This window comes from Prenolepis imparis, unplaced genomic scaffold (genome assembly GCF_030444845.1).
Source record: "Prenolepis imparis isolate NDT839.2.m4 unplaced genomic scaffold, iyPreImpa1.0 SCAF_2, whole genome shotgun sequence".
In the NCBI taxonomy this organism is placed as follows: domain Eukaryota; kingdom Metazoa; phylum Arthropoda; class Insecta; order Hymenoptera; family Formicidae; genus Prenolepis; species Prenolepis imparis.
In genome coordinates, this window is record NW_028141160.1 from 369 (window position 1) to 12,500 (window position 12,132).

At 28.6% G+C, this 12,132-nt stretch overlaps 1 protein-coding gene across 1 annotated transcript in view; it reads left to right on the top strand.

Moving 5' to 3' along the window:
• Positions 1 to 1,032: 1,032 nt before the first annotated feature.
• The window catches only part of LOC145947520 (uncharacterized), a 13,068-nt gene continuing 1,968 nt past the window's right edge, over positions 1,033 to 12,132 (top strand). The window contains exons 1-7 of the mRNA XM_083057307.1: positions 1,033 to 1,472; positions 1,664 to 1,783; positions 2,372 to 2,579; positions 5,553 to 6,028; positions 8,644 to 8,821; positions 8,960 to 9,181; positions 10,748 to 10,977. Coding sequence (XP_082913433.1) covers positions 1,452 to 1,472; positions 1,664 to 1,783; positions 2,372 to 2,579; positions 5,553 to 6,028; positions 8,644 to 8,821; positions 8,960 to 9,181; positions 10,748 to 10,977 — 1,455 coding nt within the window. The 5' untranslated portion in view covers positions 1,033 to 1,451. The remainder of the gene's footprint in view (positions 1,473 to 1,663; positions 1,784 to 2,371; positions 2,580 to 5,552; positions 6,029 to 8,643; positions 8,822 to 8,959; positions 9,182 to 10,747; positions 10,978 to 12,132) is intronic.

Here is a 12,132-nt window from a genome sequence, read left to right on the forward strand (position 1 = left end):
CAATATAGATAATTCTACTTATATAATATATGTAAATTCAAGATTGATTAAATCTATTATAAACACGAGTTTAAGCGTTATTGCAATGAGATAATCTATAATTATAAGATACACAAATGTTTTACACAAAAGTGTATACGGTGTGTTTTTGTATGTATTTTTATTATTGTATATACTTTTTTAAAAATATAAATTAAGAAATATTTTTATCGGCTCTCGGTATTTAATAACAAATGTGATTCTTAAATTCGGCCAATAGAGCCAAGCACGAAAATCAAATTTTTAATTTCTCGGAACTGTATCTCTTGATTTGAGATTACTAAGTTCGATCAATTAATAATCCTCGAACTTACAACGGGAGAATAGGCGAGAAAAATATTGGTCCGTTTTTTTAAAATCTTATAGTATCATGTCTTATATGTTCCCTTTTTACGTACATTTACTTTATATTGCTGCAACTTTGATTAAAAATAAGATAAATCTTCATGCATGTTGTTTAACAAAAATAAAAAATGAAGTTGCAAATTGTCTCTACAATAATAAAATTGCAATGTAAATTTATTTATAATATAGGTGTATTGTTTATATTATAATATATATTTCTACATTATTTATATTATAAATAAATTTGTATTGCAATTTTATTATTGTACACACAAATTAAATGCGCGCGCGTGTGTGTGTGTGTATGTGTTGTGTGTGTAACATTAAAGCCTTTTCATTTTATATGAAAATTTTTTTATTTTATGTTCATATTACATTAATAATAAAAATTATTTAATTAAATAAGATGGCCATAAAACAATTTATTGAATGCAATTACAGTCGAACTTCGCTAATTCGAAATTGAAAGGAAGAGAAAAATTCTTCGAATTGTAGAGGTTCCGACATAGAAAGTTTTTCGAATTATCGAGGTGTATAAAAATAAAATTCGAATTATAGAAGTTTAGCTATTTTGTTTATTTAGCTACAACATAAAACTAATCTATGAAAATAATCGCAAATGTACATTAAAAGTATATTAAATTTAAGGATTTTTTTTACAGTGTACATAATGTCAGATAAATTCAAACAAACATTTAACATGGTAATGTTAGAGTATTAACAGTTTGTTTTGAATTACAGAGGCTTTGTCTTTGAAAATTCAAATTACAGAGTCTTTGTTTCTAAAGATTCGAATTACGGAGGCTTCGTTTTCAAAAATTTGAATTACAGAGGTCAAACGCCGCTTCAAAAATTTCGAATTAATCTAGTATTTTTTTTCGACTTACAGATATTTCCTTAAGGGAAACGAACATTGTTTCGATTTGTAAAGGTTTTCGAATTAGCGAGGTTCGAATTAGCTAGATTCGACTGTATTTATGTTGTGCAGGGATATCATCGAATTACTACGTCGGTTTTTAATCATATTTTAAACATTATACCTAGGATCAAAAATTTACTTCGACAAAATGGATACAGATAATTTGAGGGTAAGTGCAAAAACAATCGCGCAAATATTATGAATATTTTTTATATAATTTTTTTTATATAATATTTAAATAAAAAGTCATCGTTAATATAACATAATACATATATAGATTAAAGACACAAATACAAGTTTACTACGACTTGCAAAAATATTGTAATTATTTAAAGTAACAAACTCATTTAATAATTTTAGGGTTTTACCGTGCAAAATAATATTTACAAAGGAAAAGTATCGCCTTATGTAACTAACTATAAAAGCCTTGCAGAGTTAATATGGATTAAAATGAAAAGCAATGGAGATAAAATTGCACAAGTAAGTCAATCTTCACGTGACGTCAATGTAGAATATTTATCAATAAAAGAGAACTTTCAAAGTACTCAAACAAGTTATAAAAAAGTCATAAAACAAAAAAAATATGAAAGTTGTGTAATACTTGTTAAAAAATATATAAGTAATGATGAAAATATTAATATCTATTTATATTATTATCGCTCTTCTATCAATGTGTTTATAAGAACAATAACATAGATCCATTCTAGTAAGACAAGTGTTCTTATGAATACAATTAATAATGAGAAAAATCAATACATAAACTAAATTTTGCTTAAAATTTAATTGCAAATTTTTATAAAATTTTCATTACTTTTTTTATTATTCTTTATTCTATAATGTTGGTAATAAGTATAGAATGTATCCATATACAATTTTGTAATATTCGTTATACAAACAGGTACGTAATAAAATAGTTAAATAATATTAGTTTCCAATCATACAATTTAATTTTAATATTATTAAACTTAACTTATATAATCTCATATTGAATAAATAATTAAATAATTTACAATAAAACGCACATCTAGTGATTTTAAGACACCATGTATACTAGCAATAATTTCATAGGTGGATGCATGCACTGAGAAAGTAGTTACGTATACGGAGCTACAAGACAAAGTCGTGAGATGCGCATTATGGCTACAAAAACAAGGAATCAAACCCGGCGATATTGTTAGTGTGTGCACACATAATCATCTCAATTCCATTGTGCCCTGCTTGGCAGCGGTTTATGTCAACGCTATTTTTAATCCGTGGAACGAGAACATGGACTTGAGTAAGTTTTACTACAATGACATAAAAACATTGCTATGTTATATTAGATTAATAATCAAAAATAATGAAATTTCAACGTTGGCGCATGTGCGAATTTGATCTATTTTATATTAATTAGATTTTATCTTTTTTATTTATTTTATTTAATTACATAGTAATATGTATAAGTGTAGCATTTATGTTATTAAGAAATTTCTTATACATATTGTTGCGTCCCTGGGTGTCACCCCTTTGAGCGTTTCCGGGATATCTTCGTCAAGGGGGGTTGTGGATAAACAACCGACGTGTGGTTGTTTGACAACGGGATATCGGTCTGGATTGACAGCTGTCGAATTGTACGGTCGTGCGGTCTTTCATTGCATTTATTAACGTGCTCTTGTAATTCTGAGATTAGTAAAGCTTCCGAGTTCTCTTATTAAATACGCCTTGTTCATTTCCCGGCGCGAGTGTGTGTGCGAGTGTTGCGTTGCGTTGCGCGTCTTCGAGATATCGCGAGGTCGTCGCGCGGACGTAACAATATTATTGTTTCTTTTAATGAATATAATAAATTTAATAAATATTAATAATAAATATATATTATAATTAATAAATATAAATATATGTAATTACTAATACTTATATACTATAAAGCAATGAATGGCTGCCTCCTGATAAAAGACTCGCGAACCTATAAATTCTAATTTTGATGAGCATTGAATATGTTGTATAGATCAAAATAAGAGACACATATTTTTTTATATTGGCCCAAATTGCCGTTAAAATGGTGAAATACTCTTGCAAAAAAATTGATTTTCATATTTCTGAGCAAATACCATTAAAACAGTAAAAACATAAAAACATATTTTAAATAAAAGTTTTTAATTATGATTTTTAATGTATTTTGTAACAGTGTGTATTAGATTTTTTTTCGAAATTCCCCACTTCTCTAATTTTTGAAAATATTGAGTTTTATCTTACAACTAAAGTTAAAGCATATTTAACGTCAAATTCAACCATATATATGATAAAGTTGTATTTCAAAACGCATTTTTTTTAGAAATAAACTAAAAATTATTCTATGTGCGCCTTATCTGTTTTTACATTATATGGTTTTACATATTCGCTATTCAAGGAGACAATTTTTTTCTTTGTAATGTCACGTAGACAATTATCAATTATAAATAAATAATTTAAATATTTAAATTTACGTATTTATATTTAATATTTTTAAACAAGGTTTAAGATTTTATTGACCAACACTGACTAAGACTAATTCTTATATTATAAGACTTTATTTGGGAATAATCTCAATTCGAGATTTAGTTCCCGACTCCCCTCTAACCCCCCTATAAAATTATAGGCGAGAAAAATATAGATCCGAAAGTCGCTGAATCGGGAATCGAACCCGAGATATAATCTTAAACCTTGTTTAAAAATTCGACTGGCAAATCACATCTTACATATTGTTATTTACACACCTGGACCTAATAATGGTGTTGATTGAAATTGTTTATCAAGGCAGAGAAAAGTATAGAATCGAAGGGTCTGAATAGCTCAGTTGGTGAGAGCAGTCGCCCGGCAAGCGAAAGGTCTCGGGTTCGATTCCCGATTCAGCGACTTTCGGATCTATATTTTTCTCGCCTATAATTTTATAGGGGGGTTAGAGGGGAGTCGGGAACTAAATCTCGAATTGAGATTATTCCCAAATAAAGTCTTATAATATAAGAATTAGTCTTAGTCAGTGTTGGTCAATAAAATCTTAAACCTTGTTTAAAAATTCGACTGGCAAATCACATCTTACATATTGTTAATATTTTTAATTTATAATAATCTATTTTTTTGTACTTATATAATAATTTATAATAAATAATTTATAATAATTAAAATTATGCTATTGCTTAAATGTCATCTTTTCGATATTTTTCATCACATAAGCATATTTGTTTATATATTGCATCGTATTATTATAGCTATTTATTAATCTATTCATATCTTATCAAAGAAATTTTTTCTTGTTTGGTTAGTTCTATTCTTACAAAGAACATATTATTTTTTTCATATGTGTAAATTATTTTTTGCCATCATAATTGTTATAATATATAAATATATATATATATATATATATAAATTATATTAAATTAAATTATTTATTATAAATTATAATATATAAGTAAACATAAATTATTATAAATTTAATTATTAAATATAATTTATTAAATAAATATATTATAAATTATATATTATATATTATAAATAAATTATTACATTTAAATTATTTATTAATAGATTATAATTATCTATGTGAGGTTACGACAAAAAATTGTCGCTATGAGTAGCAAACGCCATAAGGCTCTACAGATAGAGCGTGTGTAAAGGTATTTCTAGATTATTTCTTGAAAAAAAATGCGAAATATTTTATCATGTACATACATATATAGTTAATTTTGGCGTTAAATTTGCTTTAACTTTTGTTGTAAGACAAATTTAAAAATATTCAAAAATTAGGGAGGTAGGAATGAAAATTTTAAAAAATCTCATACATTCTTACAAAATATATTAAAAATAAATTAATAACTTTTATTTGAGATATTTTTTCATATATTTATATTGTTTCGATTAGATTTGCTTACTATTAGAAATATAAACATCGATTTATTTTCAAAGGTATTTCATTTTTTAACGACAATTTTGGCCATATATAAAAAAATATGTATCTCTTTGTTGATCCAGATTACATCATTTCCAAAACTTACGAAAATCAGAATTTATAAGTGCACGAGGTTTTTTAGTGAGAAGTTCTAGAATTGACAAGAGACATTTGTTATTTAGCACCAACAAAAAATTGTTTCGTTATTAGAACATACTATTCTATAATTATGCAGTTTTAGATTTTTTGAATTTTTGCATTGCTAAATGTCCATTGTGAGTCTCGGTAAAGGCAAATATTTTTCGTCTGCTATAATATTTATGATACTTATGTGCTGTTTGTCATTAGAAACCGCGATGCATGTCATGCAACTGACTACTCCAAAAGTAATTTTCTGCAGCAAGAAACCCATGAATGTTATATTAAGCGCGATGAAAGATAGCAATTGCAACTCTACTATTGTGGGTTTCGGTGATCATTCCGACGCCATCTCTTTTTCCGACATTTTGAGCATGTACAACAATACCGAAGTGGCGAATTTCCGGCTTGTCAAACATGACGACATCAAGAAAACAGTGTGCATTTTGTACTCATCAGGCACCACTGGAATGCTGAAAGGCGTCGAAATATCCAATTATTGTCTATTATTCCTCAGCGAGGATACAAATATAAATTTGACCAATACGGTGTCAATTTGGTTCTCATCACTTTCTTGGTTGAGCGGAGTAATGATGAATCTAAAATCGATCGTGCAGAGAGCCAAAGTGATCATTTATCCGGAATTCAATGAAGAGATGATGTGTACACTAATCGAGAAATACAAGGTGCGAATCGTAAGCTAACGAAAAAAATTGAGATAATATACACATATATGTAGTATCCTAGGATAGGCACGGGAGCCGCAGAGGATTTATTTAAATAACTTTATCGTCTCTTTATGAAATTTATATATATTCACACAACGCCTCGGATACTTATAATGTCGGAGCAATATTGCTTCACAAATATCGGCTATTACACAAAGATTTAACTGTAATTAACGTTCGTAATATTTCTAAGTATGGAGACAGTCCTTCGCTCACATACGTCTCTCGAGCTAGGCGGTCCTTTGCTAACTGTCCCCTCTTTGCGCGCCTTACTCCTAAAATCCGGCAATCGGGTATATTATAAATACTTCACGCTAGATGGAAGATCGATGCGGATTTTCGATATGAGCTTACGGTTCGCGCTTACATATATGTATACATAGGTATACACAGGGTGTTCCGTAAAGACCGGATCAACGCTTAAGAGTTGATTCCTGGAATCATTTGGAGACGATTTTTCCTCAGCGAAAATGTTGAGAATGGCCATCATTTTTTGCATATTCCCTATTATTGCCATCACGTATCTTTGTAATTAAACCTTAAATTAAAATTCTGTTACAGTAAACTTTACTTGAAATTAATTGAAGAATGTGTTTTTTAAATATTTTATTTACACAAAGCTTAGTTTGCAAAAAACCCTTTATTTTCAATTTTCAATCGCTTACAATTAAAAAATTATTGATGCTTTGACATTTTTGCTGAGGAAAAATTGCTTCTAAATGATCCCAGGAATCTACCCTTAAGCGTTTATTCGGTCTTTACGGGATACCTCCTATATATATATACAATATAGTATATATTATATATATATATATATATACATGGTGTCCCGAAATTAAATATCAAAACTTTGGGAGCGTGTAGGGGATTGATAAACTAAAAAAATAGTTATTAGAGATTTGCTCGTTTTTGCTTTGTTTTGAGGAAAATCGCAAAAGAAACAAACAAAAAGATTTTCACCAAAAACATACTTGAATTTATGTTTACATTCCTGCCTTTCTCCTATGATTTAGTCTGTTACTCATTAGAAACGTTCAAGTGAATTGCACTTGTGACAATATACCGCGTACATATTTTAACATTGAATCTGCCGACATGGTTTTCGTGTACGGTTTCTGCGACGGTAATGCATCAAAGGCGGTGCGAGAATATGCGCGCCGATTTCCAAACAAAAGAACCGACGCTGAACTGACAAGTCTTTACATTGACTTTTAATAAGTTGCGAGAGACTGGTTTATTTTTATTTTGTTAAGAAGGCGACCAATTCCAGACAGCATTGAGAACAGATTTGCGGACAAAAAATCGTATCTTACACTATTTTGATGACAATTCTAAGACCAGCATTCGGAGAGCATCAGCTGCATTATCATCGCAGAAACCGAAAACCATCGGTATTTAACATTAGATTATGTTCACGGCATATTGTCACAGGTGTGTGTAGAGTTTGTATTATAATGGGCAGCACGAAAAACGATAACTGTAAGCGCGCGGGGCATGACAATAAAGACAGATTTAACGCTATACTTGTTGAATGCCTTATTCCCGTTTGTCGAGCTAGAAATTAGAAACAATAAGCGAATCTACAGTGTGTAATTCACTTGAAGGTTTCTGATAAGTAACCGACTAAATTATATGAAAAAGGCAGGAATGTAAACATAAACAAACCCAAGTATGGTTTTAATGAAAACCTTTTTGTTTGCTTTTTTTGCGATTTTCTCCAAAACAAAGCAAAAACGAGCAAGTTTCTAAATAACTTTTTTTCTTAGTTTATTAATTCCCTACACGCTTCCAAAGTTTTGACATTTAATTTCGGAACACCCTATATATATGTATATGTATTCATATAAAATAATATATATCTTGTTTCAATATTTATCATTTATTTCATTTATAACAGATTTATAACAGATTTTATTTCTCTGAAATCATAAGAGCAAATATTTTTAAATCTCTGTCCTTTTTGTGATTTAAAAAACAATTATATAACTAATTGTAAGATACATATGTATGTCAGAATTATATGACTTATTGCTAGATATCTTTTTATCTATAAAGCAGTAAATATTAATGTTGCTCTTACGAACTTACTCTGTAATAAAATTAATTATTTCTTTCAAGCAAAATTTAATGTTTTCAACGTTGTATTTATATAAATTTATTATTCTTAGAAGAATGCTATTATATATTTATATAAATTTATTATTCTTAGAAAAATGCTATTATATATTTATATAAATTTATTATTCTTAGAAGAATGCTATTAATTTGCTGAAAGAGTCTATTTATGTACTATCCGGAGATTTTCGATTGTTAATAAAAAATGTCTACCATTATAATAATAAATCATATGTTAATATAATAATTTTATAGCTGACATAAATTTAAGTAAATTTACATACATAAAAGTTTTTTTTGGAAAATGTTAAAAATATTATCTTACATATTGTTATAATGCATATTTACAAAGTATGCATAAAAGTAAATTACAAAACATGGGTTTTACAGTTTCACGTATGTAATTGGCGTATTGTAATACTAAAATATGAATCATTTTTTCTTATTTTACTATTCAGGTAACGGTGATTTTTCTAAGCCCGAGTATGATCAATCGATTTCTTAAAACGGGTTATGCTAAAAAATATTCATTATCATCTTTAGAAGCCATAATCTTTGGCGGTGCGGTAATTAAGTCAAAAGTACAGGAAGAAATGAGACGTACCTTACCTAATGTTCAGATGATACAAGGTTTTGGTAAGCATATTCTAGGGTAGTAAAATGTTATAAATACAATATTAATATATAAAAAATAAGATAATATACATATAATAAGTAATAATTAAATAAGAAAGATTTATCTTGGAAATTTGATTAATTATTTTGTATTTCTAGGAATGACAGAGCTCTGTGGAGTCGGCACATTGCAGCTTCCGCACCACAAGGCTGGGTCTTCTGGGACTGTAGTCGCAAATGTGGAAATGAAAATCATAGACCGAAAAAATGGAAAGGTTCTTGGCCCGAATAATCCGGGAGAATTGTGGATAAAGACAGCAATGATAATGAATGGCTACTACAAAAATCCTGAAGCGACTAATAATATTATTGATGAGGAAGGTAAAAAATCTTCTTTTCTTTTGCGCGTACGCGCAACGTTAATGATAATATAATTAAATTAATTTAATTACTTATGTACAAATATTTATTTATACACATGTATTTGTACGCAAACCAGCCAGTTCAAAGTATCTTACAATAAGAATAAAAGTTTATGCTAATTTATTTTTCTTATTTCTTTAAATAGAAATTTTTCAATTAAAAAAAAACTTAAAGAATTTTTTTTATTATTCACAAATACAATATACAGGATGTTCTAAAAAGGTGCGGCCAAACTTTAGGCAGATATTTCTCACACCTAAAAGATGAAAAAATGTTATATGAACATAGGTGCGGAAACGCTTATTTTAGAAGTTAGAGCTTTTTTTCGGAATATGCGACGTTACGGCTAATGAGGTAGTGACCTTATCTACCAGGTAAAAATAAGAAAAATATTGACCTTTAATGTTATTAAAGGTTCATTTTTAATGTTATTAAAGGTCAATATTTGTTATTCAAAGTCAATATTTGTTGTTCTGCCAACTTCAAGAGATGCGCATCTCTTGAAGTTGGCAGAACATTGTGATCACATTTTAATTCAGTTCTGTACTGTAGATTATCCGTGAAACAACCCATACAGCATCAAAACAAAAACATGTCTAAAATCGGAACATAAGACATCTTTAAAACGTTTTTAATACGTCTTTAAGACATTTTATGACATAATGTCTAAAAGACATTTTAAAGACGTCTTATGTCCCGATTTTAGACATATTTTGGTTTTGATGCTGTATAGGAAGGTTTATTGTAATTGTACAAAATCACAGCCATGGTTATGTATGTACACAAATGCGGAACTTGCAGCATGCATTTCATTTATGGCTTGGCAGATGGTAATGGCCGGAACGCGCAGCGTTTATACCAGCGTGTATTCAGGCGAATGGTGGACATTTTCAACATTTGTTGTAACCGTACTCAAGGTCACTTAAAAAAATATAAATAAACCTACTGATTAAACGATTGTCGTCCACAATGATTAATCCTAAATTGTTTCTTGTAAGTAATACAGTCAATAGTATTTTCAACATAACTCCTGAAATAAGCGGCGTTTCCGCACTCATGTTTATATAACATTTTTTCATCCTTTAAGTGTGAGGAATATCTCCCTAAAGTTTCGCCGCACCTTTTTAGAATATCCTGTATATAAAGAATCTGTTGTACAAATAATTGTTTTAATTTCCTACAAAAATAATAATATTATAATTAAAAATTTATCAAAAAAAATAAAAAATGAGAATTAGCACAAAAAAGAAATAAAAGTAAAAAAAACTTTAATTAAAAAAAAATTGGCGCTCTAAATTTCACTAGTATATTATTCAGATTGATAGCATTAAGTTTTTAAAAATTTTTTAACACTGCACAGATTAAAATAATACTATTTTGTAAAACAATTATTTCTAGTTAATATAGTTTTTCACAATTGGCGCCTATATTTATTAACGCCGTATATTTAGCAATTTTTTCAAAAAGATAAGTTTTTAGGGAATAAATATACCATAATAAAATAAGTTTGCATTTTTTTTTCAGGATGGTTGCATTCGGGTGATATGGGTTATTTTGACGAAGACGGGGAACTTTTTATTATCGATAGGATAGGAGCATTTATAAAGTACAGAGGATATCAAATTTCACCTGGAGATATTGAAGGTGTCTTAGTGACACACCCAGCAGTGATGGAAGTTGCAGTACTAGGAGTGCCTCATCCAATAGATGATGAACATCTTGTTGCTTTTGTTACTAAAGTGCCTGGTGCAGAGGTATAATCTTGTTGCAATTATAATGAAATCACAGAGCGAAATTCTATAAAACGGTAAAATAATGATAGCAAATTGAAAAGTTTTGGACATTGTTTGAATCATTTCTTTAAAAATTTTTATAACAAATAAACTTATTCTCATATTTCCATTTTTTACTCTTTTAACTCTTTAAACAATTTAGAAATAGTACGTAAATTTCTTAATTTTTTAATGTAATAATTATGTCTCAGATAATTGTATGATAAATATTAATTATACATGTACAGAGTATATGAGAACAAGTGGTACAAGTAAAATGGAGGTGATTTATTATGCAAATGTAAATTAAAAATATAAAGTTTTTTTACACAAGTTTTTGAAAAAAATTGACTTCAAAAATATTTTACGATCATGCACAAGTTTCAATATAATTCATTTATTTTATTAAATCATAAATTGCTGAAAAAGTCACTCTTCTCGTCACACATAATGTGAATTAAATAAGCTTGACCTCATAGTAATGTGTTCTGAATCTTTATTGCGAATGTTTATATACGAGGCGCATTTTTAAAGTAACGTCCGTTTTGAGAAAAAGATCTTAACATATAAAAATAATTTATTTTAGCCAAAAAACTTTTACAAGCTTACTTTATTTTTCCACATAATCACTATTGACTTCCAATTGTTGTAAAAGTCCGCCGTCTGTGTCTTGAACCAGTTAGTAATGCTGTTCTTTAGTTTGCTTTTCTTTTCGTTTTTTAGTTCGCTTTAGGAAATTGTATAGACAATTCTGAAACCGTAAACCATTGATTTTCAATAATTTTTGTATGCACTTCTTTTTCATTAAACCTTCTATCATCATTGTTGGGCGACCGCTACGCTCTTTGTCATGAACATTTGTTTATCCTTCTCTAAACAAACGACACCATTGCCTAACTTTATTGTCACTCATAACATTTTTTGTCTAAAAACCTCACAAAGTTGTCTATTCAATTGTTTAATGACAAACTAAAGAACGGCGTTATTAACTGGTTCAAGACACAGGCGGCAGACTTTTAAGACAATGGAATTAGAGAGAGAGGAAGCTGTTGACACACAATATCAAAAATGTGTGGAAGTCAATGATGATTATGTGGAAAAATAAAGTAAGCTTATAGAAGTTGTTTGGCTATAATA